Raw genomic sequence first — 22,500 nt, forward strand, 5'->3', positions numbered from 1 at the left:
CCAGACCTTAGATCTGCAACCGAGCCTTATCCGCCAATATATAAAAAAAGGCCTCTTCTACCTTCTGACCTCGTCCTGACGTCGCCACTGACCTATCATAACAACCTATGCATAAACTCCCTTCTAAATGTTATACCTGAAGGAGGTCGCTCCGTAAATATAGAATTCGTAGAAGACGAAATTCGCCTTCGCCATGAGTGTGTGTTGCATGGTATCACCCTGGCCCTCTCGAAAATCCGACATGACGTCATCACATGCCGGTAGAAGATGCTAGAACATCTTTTAGGGCTTATTGCGCCGTCTTTAAACAATGTCATATCATGAGTGCCTGGTCAGGTGAGAGACTGAGGGTATGGGCACGTCGAGGCCTGCTTGCATCGTCACTGCCCAATGCCTTCACGATAGAAACTTCGATTTCTTTCTTGCCCTTCGGCGGCACTATTGGTCGGAGTGGTGTTGGCAGCCCTGGGTTACAGCAGCAGCACTGTTTGAGAGAGAGAGAAAGAGGGAGAGAGGGAGTGTGTGTGTGTCTCGTCATGGGGTGGGTGTTGTAGCGGATGGGGAATTGGGGTGTTTGGGAAAGGGATGGAGGGGAGGAGAAAGAGAGAGAGAGACAGAGAGACGGGGCTGGTCTGGAGCAGGGAGGGGTGAGATCTCCATCCTCCTCCTCCTCCTCCTCCACTTCCACCAGTCTCCTCCACCACCACCACATTAACACAGACAGCCGCGTGGAGGAAACATGGGCAGACTTCATTGCTGCCGTTCCTTATGTCGGAGAAGTGCTGTGGTCGACGGAGGTGCCGCTTCGAAGCGTCTGTCCCCCGGTGTCGCCGTGTGCCCTGACTACGAGGACGCCCTTCTTTCCTTCTACTGGAGTAGTAGTACCGAAAAGCAGGGCTTTGAATCCCCCAAGCAGAATGCAGAAGCAGCAGGCACGACAGCAAGAACAGCAGGAACCCGAGGGACACAGCTCGTCTGAATTACCTGCCCGACGAGAGAAGGAAGCCAGATAGCATGGCGTGACCACAATTCATTATTCGTCTCTCATTAGTATTATTAAAAATTACAAGGACAGAACTGTGCTGCCTTTTAAAAGATATATTTAAGTGTGTCTCTCACAGCACAAAATAACAAGTCAGTTTTTTTTTTATACATACAGAAACTCTTAATAAAAGGAGAGAGAAAGAGGGGAAAGAAAAAAATTAAGGGACGTCTAAGTTGTGACTATAATGTGAAGCGATACTCGAAATTGAATAGAGGACAGAGGAAAATAAGGAACGATAACACATCCATATTGGCCCATATCGTCTCGGGTCGCCACAGACGAGCACAGATCTGGCATTCCTTGGAAAGAAAAAAAAAAAAACTCGTCTTTCTAGGAATCGTTGCAAAAAAGTGACCTCCGTAAATGATTCATTTGTATTTCGCATTTTTTCCTCTTGTGCAGATTAAAGCGTGTGTGTTATTTGAGTGACCTTGGTAGCTTACAAGCGCGAAATCAATAGTGCGTTTTGGGGCTAGAGAGAGAGAGAGGAAAAGAGAGAACAAGAAGAAGAAGAAGAAGAGTGTGGGGGAGACATTGCTATACCCCCTCACTTCTCGTCAAAACCCACCTCCCACCCCCCACCCCTTCCAGAATCTCTTTCATAATAGTCCTGCAAAAAACAGACTTTGGAAAAAAAAAAGTGAGAGTAAAATCTAACCCCATGTGATGCTATGCTAGTCTTCGATGAAACGCTGCTAGGAAAATAAGACATATCTAGCAGATAGACATTTTCTTATTTAGCCATATAGACTTTAAACCATATCTCATCTTTGATCTCTAGTTGCAACGGTTGTACGGTCCGCTGTCAAAGTATATATATTTTTTATTTATACTGTCTAGTAGATGGTTCGCAAGTCAGTGGATTCCAATGACAATGTTGACTTTCGTTCGATTATTGTGATTTGGTTCGAAACCAAAATACATAGTCCTCTAGTATTAACTCCCCGAGGAAAGAAACTGTGAGAGAAAATTAGAAAAAAGCAAAACTTTTAGAGTTGTATATTTTTATACTTTAAGTATTGTAGGTACTTTCTCTCTTTTTGCTATTCTGAAAAAATATATAAAAACATTAAAAAAAAAAATTATTCAGGAATTCAGGAACTGGTATCCTGAAGGAGTCCTATAGAAGAAGACCAGCAAGATCTCATAGTTGTAGATGTGTGAATTACAAGATTTATAACATATTTATCACAATAAATAAATAGACTTCCTTAAGAATAAAGGAAAAAAAGGTAATTGATTTTATGTGAAAGGATACTTAAACATATGGGATGATGAATATGGGGGGTAGAATGTTCCTTAACAATAAAGAAAAGGTAAATGATTTTATGTGAAATGATACTTAAACATATGGGAAGATGATTATGGGGGGGGGGGGGGTTAGAATGAAATGATTGTTAATGTCTTATGTATATGTAGAATATGTAATGAATTTATAAATTCATGTATTTACGAAGTCATCTTAAACAGAATTCTACGATATTTTGCGACGTGCTCAACTTCGTCTTATAAAGAGGGAAAAAAAAAGAGTGGCCAGACAGTCCATACACATCAATACTCTCACTCTCTCTCTCTCTCTCTCTCTCTCTCTCTCTCTCTCTCTCTCTCTCTCTCTCTCTCTCTCTCTCTCTCTCTCTCTCTCTCTCTCTAACCCAGCTGTTCTTCTGGTAGACACTAATAACGTTCTTTTGATATGAATAGAAAACTTTGCCTCAAATAGAATGAATTAAAAGACGTATTGAAGTAAGCATCCGGTTTTATCCATATCAAGCACTCGTGTTTATCCTTCAGATCCAGGACTTGGTTTTTTTTTACATGTATTTTTTAGGTTTATGCTTATTGACATAATCTCGAACACATTTTCCTGGAATATTTCTTACGAACGCTTCTTAAATTATTAAACGACATGTGCTGGTATTTATTTTCTTATCAATATCTTAAGTATTGATTTCTTTATAAATTTTTTTTATTTATTTATTTATTTATTTATTTTTTTTTTTTTTTTAATATTGGGTAATGTTCAGAAATAAATACTTTAGGATAGTTCAATGGGGATAAAGTCTACGGTTACACAACATAATATTTCACTGTACACTTCAATGCCATAGTTAGAACTTCATACAGAGGAAACACAATCATCATTTCATCTATTTAATGTCATCATCATTAGCAAATAACATCACGAATATCTTCAAATTTGCATTTTTCAACCTCAAACATTTTTATTTGCTTGTTTCTACTTTTGCAGGTTGGCCATTTCATAATCCTAACATTTTTTTCCTTGTTTCTGCGTTTGCAGGTTGGTTGAAAGCCTCAGAGGGAAGTTAACTTGGTTGAGTGGTGAAGCTTCCTTTATCGAACACCTTCAGGGTCAGCTTGCGAACGCAAGAAAAACCCTCCAGGAAGCCACGAGTGAAATTGCCGCAGTTGACGTTTATCACCACGACCACAGCGCTGTCCAGGATAAACTCCAAGTACGTCCTGGGAGATATATGGACATTTCGGTCCTGTCTTTATATGTACAAGCATCAAGGCACACTTGAAGGATGATTCCCTTCCCTTAAACAAATTCAAACACCATTCATTATTTCAGCAACATTAGCCAAAAACATATCAATTCCTTTTTCTCAAATACATAAACAAATGCACATAACAAGCTGAAACTTCTCCCCTCTTAAGTTGAATTCTCCTCCCACAAGCGTGCTTTGCATTGACTACACTTCTAAATCTAGATCAGTAATGGAGGAAAAAAAAATCTTGGCACACATCCCTGGCACTCTAGTGCCGACAACTTAACATGGCATTGCACCCAGTGGCTCCAAAGTCATTTTCTATTTCTTGCTGAACCTATGTGGTTGTCATGTTTTATTATATTACAAAAACACTCTCTGATATGTCAAGTAATTCTAGTCTATCATCCTCTGTCTGTAAAATACATGCATTTAATAGCCCTAGTAGATACAGTAAAGAAATGAGTGCTACGTGTATAAACCAAATCTTTGGTATTAAAGAAAGGCAACTGTTGGATTGTCCTTGTACTTGTGTGTCCCAATTTTCTGTACTATTCATAAATTAACTACATTCCCAAAATGTCGCCATGCTGTATTGTATTAAAGTGGAGGGACTTATCTTTCATACATGGTTACTACTTGTCACAATTGGTAAGTTATTCACATAAGAATATTTCTCTCCTTATTTTTTCAGATTATTGGTCATCGTGTGTCTGAAGCCGCTGGTGAGGCCCGACAACTCATATCTAAAACCAAAAGCCACTACATAACAGAGGGGCGATCTCTTCCACAGGAGATAGGAACACAGGTATTGTAGAATGATTCTTTGGCAGTCCTTGTTTTGCCAAAAGAAATATACTTTTTACTTTCTGTATAATCTACATTCCTTTGTTATTAGAATACTGCCAGTGTCTATGATTCTTATGATTCACCTCTTTTATGATATTTCTTTGCCAGCTAACAAGTCTTGAGTTAGAAGCTGAAAGTGCAGTAGCCAAGATGGAGGATGAACATCAAGAAGCAAAGCGAGCACGAACCATCCGCTTTGAGTACAACCGTGACGTCGAGTCAGTACAAGCATGGATTCAATCTGCAGAGGCCAAAGTGCAGGATAAGAGTGTAGAGCCTCACACTCTGAAAGAATTTTTGCAGGAGATTCATTGTGAAATTGGTAGTGTCACTGACCAACTGGAACGCCTAACCCGCCATGGCCACATGATATGTCAAAGAACCAGCAACCACAACGAGAGGGAACTTGTTTCCAATACGATTACATCACTGACAGAGCAACTGCAACAAGTACGAAACTGGTTGGAAGATAAGAAGGCTCAGGTTGGTGATTCCTTAGATTCATGGCAAACGTTTATTCAGCTGTATAATTCACTTCGCAGCTGGGTTGAAAGGCAGAGGAACTTCCTTTCTGAACCATTGAAATTTGCCACCCTACCCGAAGCGCGTGGCAAGCTGCAGGAATATGCGGTAAGTATCAAACTTTCTTAACTTGAATTAACATTTTTGAGTTGAGTTGACACAGTTTTGACTGCTTATGTGAACCCTTCAAAAAATCTTCTTTTCTTTGACATGTAGCTTTTCATTATTTTTCGTTTTGGTTTCTTTGTTGTTTCTTAGGCTGCTGTGAAAGACTGCAAGTGGGCCAACAAGCAAGTATCCGAGATGACATCCGAACTGGCAAAGATAAGTCAAGTCTCCAACGTAGGACCATTGACAGATAAGCAAGCAGAGATGGAGCAAGAAAAGTCAGACGTTGAGAGTAACCTGAAAGAGCTAATGGCCTTATTGCAAGAAATGGCTGAGGAATGGGAGCAGTGTGAACGCAAATCCAAAGATGTGGCTAGCTGGATTGAGAAGACGCGGCAGTCGCTAGACAACCCACAAAATAAGAAGCGTTCACTGCGTGACCAGTTGGCTGCTCGAGAGAAGGTCTTAGCAGACGTAACTATCCAGAAGACAAAGCTTGTCATGGCCATGGAGAAGCTGCAGGTTCACTTCCGTGATCGGATGTGTGCTGAGGCTCAGGTGTCCCACGAAAACGAACAGCTGCAGATGCGTTTGGAGGAGCTGCAGGGAACTGTGAAGGAAGATTGTAAGACGTTGGAGGCATGCGTCCATCAAATGGATGCCTACCAGCAGGTAAGTATTGGTAATAGGGTAACCCATATTTACCTTGCCGGTTTGGTTCATGAAATAAATGTATGCTAACTTCTAGTATTAGAGTTATGAAATGTTTTTTTGCAAACATGCATTTTGTTTGGAAGGTGATCATTCTTGTTCAATGTATGGGGATTTTTTTCTCATTCTATTTAATTAATTGTCTCAGGTTAACATTAATTACCTTTCAAAGAAAATGCTTTCTAACAGTTGGTGTTATTTGTATGAGTACATTGTCTTATTTGTTATACACACATATATATATATATATATATATATATATATATATATATATATTATATATATATGTATGTATGTATGTATGTATGTATATACATATATATAAATATATATATATATATATATATATATATATATGTATATACATATATATATATATATTTATATATGTATATATATATATACATACATATATGTATGTATGTATGTATGTGTATATATATATATATATATATATATATATATATATATATATATATATATATATTGCCTGTTTAACATATGGATAGTAAGTAAGTTTGGCCATAAACTAAATTTATAGACGAGATCATTATATTAAAGTGCTGTTTTAACTATTGTAGAACTTTCATTGAGCCATTCAACTATACTTGCCATACTTTTCATAAGTTGAAAAGTGCTCCTGCATGTACCTCATAACAGTATACCTTCTCCTTCACCTTATTATCCTTTTTGACAGTACTGATAAGCATTCAAGATTTGTTCTAGTGACAGAAGGATATAAGGTAAAGGTACCTCTGCAATTGTGTTTTTAAAAAATCTAAGCATTACTGGTAGTTTACTCTATTGGACATCTTGGTAATTTTACTCATTCTTCACCCTCAGGAAATACAAAGATTGAGGCAGCAGATGGTTGGGGTGGAGCAGCAGCTGCGTTTAGTGTCGAGTCCCACATATAGTCCCCGTGATAGGGATAAGGCAGTGGCAGAGCAGAACGTAAGTGTAACGCTGTTCGTTTACCTGTCTATTGGTGGTCAACTAACAGAACTGAACTCCTGTTTCACCTGTTTACCATTCATTGGTTGTGCACGAGTAGTTGTAGACAATGTCTCCAAATTTTGTTATGACAATCTACATACATGTCCTGTTGCTGTTTAGATTATGTGTTGGAGACACCATCAAATTGCATAGATTATCTAGAAAATCATTTGGACAATGAATGGAATATTTAATAGTTATGCCAATTAACAGTTCTAGAAATCAAGAGTCATGTTTAAGTAACTTTCATTAATTGTAATTAGCAAAACTACAGTATATTCAATGCTATTCCTTTAGTTATTTGATAATTAAATATCATGTATAAGCAAAGATTTCATCTGCTAGTACCACCAATTGATCAGATAATGTTTATTGGCTTGTAGCTTTTGACAGAAGCACTTTTCAGAAAGATTCATTCAAATAAAACTGTTTTCCTTACAAAAAGATTACTTTAAAGTAACATATATTTATACATGTAGAGACTAGAGTAATTAATACAATTAGAATGTGTAAATACAGTACAGTAATGATAGAAAATATGGGTTTATAGAGATAAGGTTATTTGGACCCTTACTCAAGAACCACTTCTTATTGGTTAGAGTTTACCACTTTCTGTGGGGAAAATGAAATGGTTCCATCAACATGAAGGCATGCACACAAATTGTGTGCAGTCTTCCACTATAGCTTCAGCCATTTCATTCTGTAGCACAAAGAAAGAGTCAATCTCTAGCTTTTGAAAGGTGGTCTATGTGTTGGGGTCCTTTGAGTATTATGCAATAATGAATTTAGTTACAAGGTTGGCTGCTTTCCATTTCTTGTTTCCTGGGTTATGAATAGATCCTCTCTCATGGAAACTGATATAATTTAATGTGCATTATCTAATTAATCGCAAATGCTACTAAATCTCATATACCGTGTTCCCAATATGCATTGGGTCCCCTTTCTCTGCAATATTTAATGATTAACTGCTTGTGCATATTTGTGATTTACTACATTTTAACTAAAATTGCACATCAATAAGATATGCATTATACAGACGTGGTAGCAACAATTTTTGTTGTACATCAAAATCTTTGTCACTTGTGTTTATGGCTCTTGTCACTTATGCCTCGTTGTCTTACTGAGCGGATATTTGCTCTAATTCATGGTTAACATGCTTCCGTAGTAGAATTGATTAACAAATATTTGACAAAAATTATTTATATATATTTCCATGTGGCTTTTTACACTGTGTCTGTACCTCTTACAATGAGTATTGCTTTCAATTTAAATAAATAAATAACTTGCTTTACGTTACTAATTAGGTGATGGTTACTTTTACTGCATATAGCTATGTCCCCCTAAAAATACAGGTATTGTAAAAACAATCTTTGGTTTTTGGTTTCTGAAACATTGGCACTCAATGTCCACTCACAGGCCTGCCGAGAGAGGATCAGAGCCATTCAGTCGAAGATCAGTGCGCGGAATGAGCGTATCAAACTCCTTAATCTGCGGGGTACTCCTGACACTGCACCCCTTGACACCTAGTAGGACGCCTACCTCTTTCTTTCCATACCATCCAGCATCCTAGCTTTATTATCCTTTTCTGTGGTGCTTCCCTTTTCCAGTTAGGGAGCAGGGAAATGAAACGCAGCCTTAATATACATTCCATGTGCCATTCTGGTTCTTTCATAACTAGCAAACAGTTTGTCCCTTTCATCCAATCCTTTTTTTAACACTTTTGTAAACATTGTTTAATGCAAAGCTTGTGTGTATCCAATCCACTTACAATGCCACTCTTCTTTGCCGGGACTGCATACCACAGGTGCTCCAAGGCCAGTATGAATCGCAGCAACGACAAATTGTCGAGCTCACCGAACGAATCTACCAGATTGACCCCTGTGCGGTGATTCCGACCGAGCTATTGCTTGAGACGACCGAAACGAGCACTCTTACTTCTTCGCTTGATATTCAACCTGAGGAGGAGGCCCTAATCTCACCCATGCAACCCAGATCAGACCACATTGAACCTCATCCCCAAGATGTTCAAGTAGTAATCACTCAAGAAATATCAAGTAGCGACATTGATGGTGTAGATAATGAAGTGAAATCCCTAACGTCTATGAAGAGCAGTATTCAACAACAGTCATCTTCAGTACTAATGAATCCAGATGCTAATTTGCCATTAACTTGGGCAGATGTAGCTGCGGGACGTAAAAGTCCAGGTGTGTTTGGTCAGACGTTCGTAGAAAATTCAACACAACAAGTACCACAAACACCACTGTCAATGACAATATCCCAAGTATCATCTGTATCAAGTACACCATCGTTAACTGATGATCAGTCCAGACAAGAAGCCTCTTTAGTTTTTGAAAAAGAGACCACAGTGGTTGTTAAGGAACAATGTGATATTCCAAAAGAGGAAAAGCAATCTGTACATTACAAAACACGACAGCAGCAGTATGGAAGAACGCCCAAACCTGAAGCCTTTGATCAAGATGTTAAATCAACCAGACATATGCAAACCCGTGAACGTCGTATTCGTAAAAAGCCTCCTGTAGAGCAACAAAGTGAGGTATGTCATTCAGCAGAATCACAAGAGGAAATATACTATGATGCTCCAAGCAGGAGAAGTAGTCGAAGAAGTAGCCCAAGAAGCATACCCTATTCAAGAACAAGATTTAGCCCAAGAGAAAGCCCTAAAGATACTCCTATGGTAACACCTAAAACCAGTCCAACGGATAGTCCAAAAAATAATCCCCAAGTTGTACAACATGAATCAGCTAAAATTGTTACTGCAAGTAAACCAGAACAACCAGTGACAACACAGGAAAAGCCTTCTTTCACCTATGCTGCTCCATTATGGGATGGTAAGAAAACTTATGCTGATATTTTGAAGGGTAGATTTGAAATGAAATCTCAACATGAAGGGCAGACCTACGTTTCTCAAAAGGTTCCTGAATATTCCTCATCTACTGACAAAAGTGAATCAGATTTTCAACAGTTCAGAGACGACATTGGATCATCTGAAACCTACATGGAGAGTTTAGAAAATACAGTTCCAGAAGAGTCCAATGTAACCATGGATGAATATGTCATGCAAGAAATGGTTCAAGATAGTGAAAATACAGGAATTCCCCCTGAAACCGAACAGTTAGAGGAAACTGCAACTTGTATGCAATCTTACCCTGGGTATATTGAAGAAACCCCTTATCTAACAGAAAGCCTTTCAATGTCACAGCCTCATGATCCCACATATCAGCAAGCCGTTAGGATGTCCATGTTTCACCATGAGTATCCAGTTGGTGTGCAAACTATGCAGGCTCCTTTAGAAACGGTAGAAACCTCTATGCAAGTATTGTCAATGAGTAATGAAGTGAACAGTATGACATTTTATCAAGATCTGGGTCAATATCCCGTAACTACCAGTTATATCTCAGACGGACTTAGTGTACAGACCTATAGTCAGCAAATGAATGATTATCAAGAGCCCACAGAAGTAGCTAATGAGTACCAAAATATTCCTGTTGAACAAGTCCCACCAGAAGAACTCACAACGAGAATGATGTCCGTTGACAGAGTTTTAACCCCGCCCATGATAACTCCCCCTGAAACTCCTGAGCAGTACCATGAAGATGAAGATATAGAACAAAACGACATTTCAGAAGTTCCATCCATGGTCTTTGAGTCCTCTGCTGTACAAGAAAATGTTGAACAGCCAGTCATTGAAAGTAAGCCGACTATTTTGTCAGAATCCATATCATCATATGAAACTATGCAACCAGTTGACAGATCTAAGCTCTCATATGCTCAAATATTGGCTATAGGCCTCAAAGCAGCTCCATCAGCTGTTGTCACACACACGTATGGAGCTTTAAAATCTGTTATGTCGTATGTTAAAGGACCTGCAATTCCAGAAAAAGTTGAAAGACAAGAAGAACCTTCTAGCAGAGTCATAGCACCAAAGCAGACACCTGTAATGCATACAGATAGAAAAGAATATGATGAGCAACAGGTAAAGAAGAAGTATTATGAATCTACAGTTACTGTAACAGCAACTAAAGATTCTGATATCCTAAAGGGAAGTGAAGAGCAGTCTAAATCAGATTGCTACATTCCTGGTCTTTTGTTCAAAGAAAGTCCAAACCGTAGGTCAAGATCCAAAAGTGCAAGGAGAAGAAAGGTTGATGGAACTTTGGAACCAAGTGAAAGAGAATCTTCGAAGTTGAGGAAAGTAGATCATAAATCAGAGCATGTTGAAGAACAGTTGATAGTGAAGAAAGTTCAGAATACAGAAGAACAGTTGATAGTGAAGAAAGTTCAGAATACTGAAGAACAGTTTGGTAATGATAGCTGTTTATTTGAAGAGAACACTGATATGAAAGTAACTGCAGAAAAAAGGAAAGATATCACTGAAACCACATTTGAAGTTAAAGAAATTAAGGAAGATGAAGTACGTGTCTTTCCTACTGATTTGAAGCGTGATGAAAAGACATCTACCACTCATAAAGATGTATCCACCACTCATAAAGATGTGACACAGGCACCATCTTCAAAATCAGCAGACAGCGAAGATAAACGGAGGAAAAAGAAGAGACGTAACAGATCGAATGCAAAGGATGAGGAAGATGACTTGGAAAAGGCACTCCGAGAGATAGAAGAAATGGAGAAAAGTGGAAAGATTCAACCACATTCATCTCAAAAGGCTTCTAGTGTAGCTCCTGACGAGGACAAGCCAAAAAGGAAAGGGTCAAGAAAGTCTAAGAAAAATGAGCAGCTATCTACATCTAAGACAGAATCACAGACATCATTGGACAGTCTGGCTAAAGAAGATAACTCTGATGTTAAAAATAAAGTAAACAAAGCTGAGAAGAAAAAATCAGCGAAGACTAGAAGCACAGAACGTGAGCCAAAGAATGTCAAAATTGCAGAAACAGATAAACAAAAGACTGCAACTAAGGATGTCAAAAAGGAAAAAGTACATGTTGAAGGCATATCAAAAGAAAAGGATTTGGAAGACAGCGTGAGGAATCTCAAGCGAAAACATACAAAGCCTGAAGAGATGATACCTGAAAACCCTGCCGCTGCTGATACTTCATTTATTTCTAAACATACTGTGGTCCAACCTGTAGCAGTACCTGAGCAAGTGGCAAAATCCTCTAAAGAGCTTCCTAACAGTGGCCCTATTGACCTCTTATCACAAACTCACCCTGACCCCTCCAACTTAGAAACCTTAGCTCCTGTAGATACCAGCATTGTATCTTCAGTAGAAGCGTGTGTGTCCCATTCTGACTCCTTTGAAGATAAGTCTAGTGCTAGGCATGTTAGAAACCCATTCATGGAGGTGATTCAAAACCAAGAAAGACAATCCTCGGTTGAAGAGTCGATGAGCTCCCCTTAAGAGAATCATCTTCATCCCATTTGGAAGTAGCTCAGTTCAGTGCCAATGATGAATGTGAGGAGTCTAAAACTTCTCTAAAGAAGAAAGATTTGGAGGAAACCTTTAATGCAACTCGGACTAGTTTAGAAAGTGTAGAGTCAAGAGAGTGTGATATAATTAGTTCAGGGACATTACAAGATGTGAAAAATTCTGTGAAAGTTGATAGTGACAAGGTAAACCAGGAAAATGTGTGCAGTGTAGATATAGAAACACCAAAACCATCGTTTCATTTACCTATTCCTGAACATGCAAATGATTGGATGCAGTTAGTTGAAGAAGGTGGTTTTACCTTGGAGGATGAAGATATGGAGTTTGATGTTAATGATCAAAAGAGAGAATTAGAAGGCAGAGAAATGCCAGAAAGTGAAAACGTTAAGCGAAATGTTAGTGATAAAATGTTGTCATCTGAAAATGTGATTGAAGCTAAATCTGTGGTAACTACTGAAGGATTTAATAAAAATGTGAAGTTTAGTGAAGAATTGAATGGCGATAATCCATGGAAAACTGTTACAACAGAATTCACTAGTAAACCTGAAATTATGACTACATCAGATCATAAAATAACAACAAAGAGAGTAATCAAAAGGATTGTAATTATAGACGGTAAACCTGTAGAAACAGAAGAGGTTGTTGAAGAACCTGTGGATGTTACAGAAGAGATGACCGGGGAATTACCTGGGGAGTGTGTTACAACTGAAACTGTATGTGAGCCAGAAATTACAACCACTACTGTCCGTAGAATTATAAGGAGAAGGATAATTAAAAAGATCATAATTATTGATGGTAAACCTGTGGAAACAGAAGAGGTTGTCGAAGAACCTGTGGATGTTACAGAAGAGATGACAGGGGAATTACCTGAAGAAGGTGTTACAACTGAAACTGTATGTGAGCCAGAAATTACAACCACTACTGTCCGGAAGATCTTGAGGCGAAGGATAATTAAAAAGATTGTAATTATTGACGGTAAACCTGTGGAAACAGAAGAGGTTGTTGAAGAACCTGTGGATGTTACAGAAGAGATGACAGGGGAATTACCTGGTGTTACAACTGAAACTGTATGTGAGCCAGAAATTACAACCACTACTGTCCGGAAGATCTTGAGGAGAAGGATAATTAAAAAGATTGTAATTATTGACGGTAAACCTGTGGAAACAGAAGAGGTTGTTGAAGAACCTGTTGATGTTACTGAAGAGATGACAGGGGAATTACCTGAAGGTGTTACAACTGAAACTGTATGTGAGCCAGAAATTACAACCACTACTGTCCGGAAGATCTTGAGGAGAAGGATAATTAAAAAGATTGTAATTATTGACGGTAAACCTGTGGAAACAGAAGAGGTTGTTGAAGAACCTGTGGATGTTACAGAAGAGATGACAGGGGAATTACCTGAAGGTGTTACAACTGAAACTGTATGTGAGCCAGAAATTACAACCACTACTGTCCGTAGAATCATAAGGAGAAGGATAATTAAAAAGATTGTAATTATTGATGGTAAACCTGTGGAAACAGAAGAGGTTGTTGAAGAACCTGTGGATGTTACAGAAGAGATGACAGGGGAATTACCTGAAGGTGTTACAACTGAAACTGTATGTGAGCCAGAAATTACAACCACTACTGTCCGTAGAATCATAAGGAGAAGGATAATTAAAAAGATTGTAATTATTGATGGTAAACCTGTGGAAACAGAAGAGGTTGTTGAAGAACCTGTGGATGTTACAGAAGAGATGACAGGGGAATTACCTGAAGGTGTTACAACTGAAACTGTATGTGAGCCAGAAATTACAACCACTACTGTCCGTAAGATCATGAGGAGAAGGATAATTAAAAAGATTGTAATTATTGACGGTAAACCTGTGGAAACAGAAGAGGTTGTTGAAGAACCTGTGGATGTTACTGAAGAGATGACAGGGGAATTACCTGAAGGTGTTACAACTGAAACTGTATGTGAGCCAGAAATTACAACCACTACTGTCCGTAGAATCATAAGGAGAAGGATAATTAAAAAGATTGTAATTATTGATGGTAAACCTGTGGAAACAGAAGAGGTTGTTGAAGAACCTGTGGATGTTACAGAAGAGATGACAGGGGAATTACCTGAAGGTGTTACAACTGAAACTGTATGTGAGCCAGAAATTACAACCACTACTGTCCGTAAGATCTTGAGGAGAAGGATAATTAAAAAGATTGTAATTATTGATGGTAAACCTGTGGAAACAGAAGAGGTTGTTGAAGAACCTGCGGATGTTACAGAAGAGATGACTGGGGAATTACCTGAAGAAGGTGTTACAACTGAAACTGTATGTGAGCCAGGAATTACAACCACTACTGTTCGTAGGATCATAAGGAGAAGGATAATTAAAAAGATCGTAATTATTGATGGTAAACCTGTGGAAACAGAAGAGGTTGTTGAAGAACCTGTGGATGTTACAGAAGAGATGACAGGGGAATTACCTGAAGAAGGTGTTACAACTGAAACTGTATGTGAGCCAGAAATTACAACCACTACTGTCCGTAAGATCTTGAGGAGAAGAATAATTAAAAAGATTGTAATTATTGATGGTAAACCTGTGGAAACAGAAGAGGTTGTTGAAGAACCTGTGGATGTTACAGAAGAGATGACAGGGGAATTACCTGAAGAAGGTGTTACAACTGAAACTGTATGTGAGCCAGGAATTACAACCACTACTGTTCGTAGGATCATAAGGAGAAGGATAATTAAAAAGATTGTAATTATTGATGGTAAACCTGTGGAAACAGAAGAGGTTGTTGAAGAACCTGTGGATGTTACAGAAGAGATGACAGGGGAATTACCTGAAGGTGTTACAACTGAAACTGTATGTGAGCCAGAAATTACAACCACTACTGTCCGTAGAATCATAAGGAGAAGGATAATTAAAAAGATTGTAATTATTGATGGTAAACCTGTGGAAACAGAAGAGGTTGTTGAAGAACCTGTGGATGTTACAGAAGAGATGACAGGGGAATTACCTGAAGAAGGTGTTACGACTGAAACTGTATGTGAGCCAGAAATTACAACCACTACTGTCCGTAAGATCTTGAGGAGAAGGATAATTAAAAAGATTGTAATTATTGATGGTAAACCTGTGGAAACAGAAGAGGTTGTTGAAGAACCTGTGGATGTTACAGAAGAGATGACAGGGGAATTACCTGAAGAAGGTGTTACGACTGAAACTGTATGTGAGCCAGAAATTACAACCACTACTGTCCGTAAGATCTTGAGGAGAAGGATAATTAAAAAGATTGTAATTATTGATGGTAAACCTGTGGAAACAGAAGAGGTTGTTGAAGAACCTATGGATGTTACAGAAGAGATGACAGGGGAATTACCTGAAGGTATCACAACTGAAACTGTATGTGAGCCAGAAATTACAACCACTACTGTTCGTAGGATCATAAGGAGAAGGATAATTAAAAAGATTGTAATTATTGATGGTAAACCTGTGGAAACAGAAGAGGTTGTTGAAGAACCTGTGGATGTTACAGAAGAGATGACAGGGGAATTACCTGAAGGTGTTACAACTGAAACTGTATGTGAGCCAGAAATTACAACCACTACTGTCCGTAGAATCATAAGGAGAAGGATAATTAAAAAGATTGTAATTATTGATGGTAAACCTGTGGAAACAGAAGAGGTTGTTGAAGAACCTGTGGATGTTACAGAAGAGATGACAGGGGAATTACCTGAAGAAGGTGTTACGACTGAAACTGTATGTGAGCCAGAAATTACAACCACTACTGTTCGTAAGATCATAAGGAGAAGAATAATTAAAAAGATTGTAATTATTGATGGTAAACCTGTGGAAACAGAAGAGGTTGTTGAAGAACCAGTGGATGTAACAGAAGAGATGACAGGGGAATTACCTGAAGAAGGTGATACAACTGAAACTGTATGTGAGCCAGAAATTACAACCACTACTGTCCGTAAAATCACGAAGAGAAGGATAATTAAAAAGATTGTAATTATTGATGGCAAACCTGTGGAAACAGAAGAGGTTGTTGAAGAACCTGTGGATGTGACTGAAGAGATAACAGGGGAATGGCCTGAAGATGATGTAAAAGCTACAACTGTACTTGAACCTCAAATTACAGCAGCTGATAAAGTAACAAGGAAAAAGATTATTAAAAATGTTATTTTCATTGATGGGAAGCCTGTAGAAACTGAAGAAGTTCTGGAAGACCCATTGGATAAGTCTGATGATGTAAATGGTTTCCTTGTGAATGAAGGTTTTGATGAAACTGCAAAGATAACAGGTGTTACTGAAGAGGCTCCTTACACTAAGGAGGAAACATGTACAAATGATAACGTGTGTCCTCTAGCGGTCACCAAAAAGCCTACTGATTCACCTAAAGGGAAATCATCTCACCGTATAATACGAACAAGGATAATTAAGAAAAATGTTTTGATTGATGGAAAATCAGTTGAAACAGAAGAGGTAATTGAAGAACCTGAAGATGTTACTGAAGAAATGAAGGGTAGTCTCGTAGTTGATTCTGATCTTGAACGACCAGACTCTCCTCTTCGTAGAGTTGTTAATAGGAAATTCATTAAAAAGATCTTTATTGTTGATGGAGAACCAGTAGAAAAAGAAGAGTTCGTTGAGGAGCCTCAAGAGCTGTTGGATACCAAATCGGATGACATTCAGGTGGCACAGAAAGAACCTAGTAAACAGGATGACAAGTCAATGAAATCCTCATTCAATTTACCAGTTCCTGATCATGCCAATGACTGGATGGAAATATTAGAAGGTGGTGGGTTCTCCTTGGAAGATGAAGAGAGTGAGTCTAATGATGTTAGTATTGGAGAAAGTTTATCAAAAACTACTCACATACCTGAGAACCTTGATAGTCAAGAGCAAACTTTGCCATCTGAAAAACCACAGGCTTTTGGTCTCCCAGTTCCAGATCATGCTAACGACTGGATGGAGATCATTGAAGATGGTGGATTTTCGTTAGATGATGAGGATGAAGAACAAGCCACAGAACTCGCCACTAACAATAAAGATGAACCTGCAAAGGCTTCAGATATTCAAGATAATGTTCAACAGTCCAAGGACTCCAAAGTCTTCGGTCTCCCAGTTCCAGATCATGCAAATGATTGGATGGAGATCATACAGGAAGGTGGATTTTCTTTAGATGATGAAGAAGATACATCAGTAAATAGTGCTTCCGTGGGTGTTACAGAAAATCAGCCATTGATGTCTGAAATAAAAGATCCTGTCTGTGAACAACCAGACCTCGAGAAAAAAGATCCAGTTCAAGATAAAACAAGCAATGACGGTAAACAGGGAGACATCAAAGTTTCAGGTAAAGAAAAACTGGTTAGTGAAAGTCATGAAAAGACCGATGCTGATGCAGCTCTTATTGATAATGCTAAATCTTTTGCATTACCAATTCCCGATCATGCAAATGACTGGATGGAAATAATTCAAGAAGGAGGTTTCACCCTAAGTGATGAAGAGGAAACACCAGTGGATGCATCCAGTCATCCACCTGAAAAATCTGCCCCCTCTCTTGAAAGCAATGAAGCTGTAAAACCTACTGATGTTGAAAAAGACAAGGTTAAATTTGCACTTCCTTTACCTGAGCATGCAAATGATTTTATGGAAATAATTGCCGAAGGTGGTTTTAGCCTTGATGATGAAGAATCAGAAGAGACTACAGTAAGTAAAGATGTTGATGAGACTCACGAGAGAGAGGAATTCCCTGTGTCCACAACAGTAACTCCAACAACTTATAGTACCCATATAAAATCGAAACATATTGTCCATGCAACTTATGTTTCAAATGAAAATGCTCCTTCTAGAAGGGCAGAGGAGATCTTGCCTGAAGATACAAAAAGTATTTCCAGTTTTGAGAACGAGAGAGAACCAACAAGACCTGGGTCTCTTGCTGAGTTAGATGATACACAAAAGAAGAAATTAAAGAAGCCTGGGAAAAAACGTAAGAATGAAGTGAGAGTGGAAAACGTAGAAACACCATTTGCAAACGTGGTAATGGAGACTTCCATTGAAAAAGGCGACAAAGAGTTCGATGCAGTACCTAAAGTTAAACAACAGACTGTTTCTGAGTCAGATCTTGCTGTGGTGCATATTGATATTGAAGATACAGAAACAGAAGATTTAACTGATTTGTCTGAAACCTCAAGTGCATTGGGAAAATCATTGTCTACTGATGTTTCTATTAATCTCTCAGATTCAACACCTCTCTTCTCTATAGACTCTAACTTACCATCATCTACAAGTCCATTACCTTCTGTTTGTGACGTGAGTGATATAATTTTAACACCACAGTGGATGAGACAGAGGCCAATAACACGAACTTCTAGCAGTGAAGAAAATATAAAGACTCCACTTGAAGAAAGAAAGAAGTTGTTCAAAACTAGAAGTGCTCCCTTAGAGAGTACTGTTAATGAAACTGAAAAAGAACTGTTAAGTTTGGATACCAGTGATGCAATATTTGGATCAGTGCAGGGAAGAAAGAGCAAAACTACAGGCGAGGACCGTCAGACCTTTGGTGATGGTTCTCTGATCTCAGTTCCTGGTGAAGAATATTACAAAAACAAGAAGAAGAAGCCAAGGAAAGGTAAAGGAAAGAAAGCTGATACTGAAAGTGCAAGTTCAGAAGAGATTTCTGGTGCAACAGAGACTTTTGGAGAAAACTTGGATGCAAAAGCATCTCCCAAAAGTGCAGAGTTAGACAATGTGAAGCAAGAGAGTGGTCAGTCAATGATAGAAGATGACCAAGATTTGACACACATCACATCAGACCTCAAAGTTATTGAGACGGTACCATCTCTAGTAAGTGAACTTGTGAAGTCAGAAGTAATGACTCAACCCAAACCAGTAGTTTCAAGAGAAAAGGAAGATACAGAAAAGTCCATTAATAAAAGTAATGATGTTCCAAGTAATGTAGGGAATGAGAATGTCACTGGAATTCTCGAATCTTCCGAAACAGTAAGTGTTGTTAAGAGTTCGCCAGAGAAAGTTATTTCTATTGGTGATACAAATGAAGATATTGAGCATGTCAGTTTTACTGCAGAACGTTCTAGTAAGCCTGAAAATGAAGTAGTTATGCAAACAGCTGAAGACTTCGAGAGGAAAGGTGAATTGGGATTACAGAGGACAGTTTCCAACATTGAAGAAGCCCTTCATGAAGCAATGACAAATGTTCATCCTTCTGATTTAAGCTCCCCAGCAGAGACCAAAGAAGAGATTAAGCCTAAGTTTGAAATGGCTTTGCCTGAGCATATCAATGACTGGATGGACATAATTGAGGAAGGTGGATTCACTTTAGAAGATGAAGATGAAACTGAACATGTGTCAGTTGTACAGGAGAATGCTCAAGCAGATCCATCCAGTGACTCATCAGTGATTGTAACAGAAGACATGGAAGTAATTTCCCCAGACACAGATGTAGTAACAATTGATTCTGAGTGGAATATCCTTCAGTCTCAGGAGGATTCATTTATTAGCTTACCTAATTTAGAGGGATACCAGAATTCAGCCGACCAGCCTCAAGGATCATCCTATGCATCAGTTTTGATTAATACTCCTGCAGTATCAATGGAAGAAGAAGTTTCTGAACCTAAAAAGACATATGTTTACAAAAGTCCACCAATAATTCAGATTACTGAAGATGAGAATGATAAAACCAGCAAACCTGCTTCTTCAATGGATCAGGAAGGTTTTACTGAGTTTTTATCCAAAAAGGAAAGGCATAGGAGGAAGACACACAGTTCATCCCAGATGACTGATGAAATAAAAGAAGCTGTTGATGCTGTTGTTAATGAGGGAAAGGATAAGATGAAAGCCATCTCTAAGCCTGAAAGAAAGGAGCGAACTACAAGTGGACGTTATGATGTGCTTGCAAGTGAAGATGAAGAATATTCAGATTCAATAGAGGTAAAAGGTCAAAAGTCAAAGAAAAAATCTAAAGAAAATCGCCTTTCCTCAAAGAAGACCACAATTGTTCCAAGGTCAGAAGCACAGATAGATGAGGCTTCAATTAAACCCAGTGTTAAGGAACTCCCTAAAGTTTGTTATGAAATAGATGAAAATAAGCTTTTTGCCGCATTTTATCTTGGATTAGAGCTTTGGTATGATGTATTTGGTATCCATGATGCAGAACTCTGTTACAATCAATACATGTCAAGATTTGAACCTGTACAAGAAAAAGATATTGCTGAAGAAGTCACTTTGGCTATTACAGATGATTCAGAGAAGCTTCCATTATCTGAAATAACTTGTGAAGCTGAAAAGTCTCCTTTGAATATTCCACTAGAAAGGAGAAAGGACTCTATTAATGGCCTTATGGAAAGCACAGTTACTTCTCAGGCTCAAGCTCAAGTAAGCTGCTCAGTACAAAATGTAAAAGAAGACAAGGAACCGAACTCTCAGGAATCTCAACCAGTCACAGAACCTAAGCCATTCTCACTACCTGTACCTGACCATGCCAATGACTGGATGGAAATAATTGAAGATGGAGGTTTTTCACTGGAAGATGAAGATAATGAGTTGCCAGTTGACACACCCCTTCATTTATCAGATATTTCTCAACCGTCGGAAAATAGTTCTTTGCAATATATTAGTGACCAAAGGGTAACATATCCCTTACATGATATTCATGATTCTGAAGTTCGCTATAATGAATACAAAACCACAGTGAGAAAGGAGAAAATAGATGATGTTAAAATTAGCTCTTCTGTGGCTGATATCTCGCCAATAGTTGATTTTGATAAAAAGATAGAACCTCCTTCTTCAGATAACAGTGCAGCATCTTGGGCTAGCATAGTTGCTACTGGAAAAACTATTATAGCTGATGAAGATGAAATACCTGAAGAGGATAGAACCACAGTTAAGCACCATCATAAGCAAATAAAAGTTGTGGTTCATGATGAAGAGCCTCACAAACCACAGGTTCAGACAGTTGTGGATGAAGATGGTTTCACTGAATTTGTTTCTAAACAAGAGCGTCGTCGTCGAGTTCGTTCTTCATGCAATGATGACATCAATGAGGACGAGAGTGAGTGTACGTCGAAAACAGGGTTACAAGGTCCTGAAGCAGAAGATAAGGTAGAAATTAGAGAGACACACAATCTTGATAATGCTAAATCTGAAGAGTATAAGAGTGATAAAGAGTTAAGAGTAAGTTATGGTGAAAGATCTGAAGAGGCTGCAGATTCAAGCAATACATCTTTGACCCCAGATGCCATGAATATTGAAAAACATGAAGATATAGAAACTTCTATCCCCTCACATTTAATTGAGGACACTGTTCATAAAGTAGATCAACCAGATGATACGTCTGAAACTTACCTAGATTCTTTGGACAAATTAGATACAGATTCATCAGCTATCAAAGACCAAACATATCCCTCACAGAAAGAGGATTCATCATCTTGGGCTAATGTTGTTGCAACTGGAAAGTCAGTGGTAACAGAGGAAACGGATGAAGAGACCATAGATGACAAAGCTTTTATTCTCTTACATCGTAAGACTGTTAAAGTTGTTGTTATGGATGATGAGCCTAAACCTCAACTTCCAACTTCTGTAGATGAAGAAGGCTTCACTGAATTTGTTTCTAAACAAGAACGTCGCCGCCGGCTTCGCTCATCATGTTCAGAAGACCAAGAAGATATTATTAAAGATATTGTTCCATATGTACCAAGGATTGAGTTGCCTGAAGTAGAGGTTGTAGAAGAAGAAGATACCAAAGTTCTTGAAGAAAATATAAGCATTGAAGAACCTATTAGGAGTGCTTCTGATGAAGAACCTGAAAAACGTAAAGAAAAAAGGCCAGGGGAAAAGAAGATAAGTCCTCAGGAAACGCAGTTAAAAAGACAGAGAAAACGTACAAACAGTAATCGGAAGCGTCAAAATTCAAAGATTTCCGATGCTGAGCGGGAAGTTAATGAAATACTTCGGCAGATTGGCCATGAAGAAGTACTTCAGACATATGTAATTTATGATAGTTTTCCTGTCGACAAATGGCATATTGAAGACTGTGAAAGAAATTATTATGAGTTGATAAATAGTCAGTGCAACAGTATAGAAGAAAGTGAAGAGGTAGACCAAACATATGAGGCGGACAGTCTTCATGGAGAGGTATTATCTACTTCCCATAAGCCAAGTATGATGTCTGAGGAATCTATATCCATTTCCCCTCATGATTTGAATGCCATTGATGAGGCTGAGAAGAGTTATTACGAATATATTGCACAGTGTAAGAAATCATCTCCTGTGGAAAACCAAGTTGTATGTGAAAAGATAGAAACAGAAATCCCTCCTAAGTTGGAAATATTGACTTCCAAACATATCTGT

General features: G+C 38.4%; 2 protein-coding genes across 5 annotated transcripts in view; one reads left to right on the forward strand and one right to left on the reverse strand.

Moving 5' to 3' along the window:
• LOC137628755 (muscle-specific protein 300 kDa-like) overlaps positions 1 to 22,500 on the forward strand; it is a 312,504-nt gene that overhangs the window by 160,615 nt on the left and 129,389 nt on the right. For all 4 annotated transcript variants that reach the window (XM_068359939.1, XM_068359940.1, XM_068359943.1 and 1 more), the window contains 5 exons: positions 3,345 to 3,519; positions 4,250 to 4,363; positions 4,513 to 5,034; positions 5,185 to 5,706; positions 6,589 to 6,699. In XM_068359939.1, the coding sequence (XP_068216040.1) occupies positions 3,345 to 3,519; positions 4,250 to 4,363; positions 4,513 to 5,034; positions 5,185 to 5,706; positions 6,589 to 6,699 (1,444 nt within the window). The remainder of the gene's footprint in view (positions 1 to 3,344; positions 3,520 to 4,249; positions 4,364 to 4,512; positions 5,035 to 5,184; positions 5,707 to 6,588; positions 6,700 to 22,500) is intronic.
• Positions 12,564 to 16,076, reverse strand: LOC137628756 (uncharacterized). Its single transcript, XM_068359944.1, has 2 exons — positions 14,906 to 16,076; positions 12,564 to 14,365 (listed from the first exon to the last, which is right to left on the reverse strand). Exons 1-2 carry the CDS (start codon positions 15,930 to 15,932, stop codon positions 12,714 to 12,716), a joined length of 2,679 nt encoding a protein of 892 aa, XP_068216045.1. The 5' UTR covers positions 15,933 to 16,076; the 3' UTR covers positions 12,564 to 12,713.

The sequence above is a fragment of the Palaemon carinicauda genome, chromosome 36, assembly GCF_036898095.1.
Source record: "Palaemon carinicauda isolate YSFRI2023 chromosome 36, ASM3689809v2, whole genome shotgun sequence".
In the NCBI taxonomy this organism is placed as follows: Eukaryota; Metazoa; Arthropoda; class Malacostraca; order Decapoda; family Palaemonidae; genus Palaemon; species Palaemon carinicauda.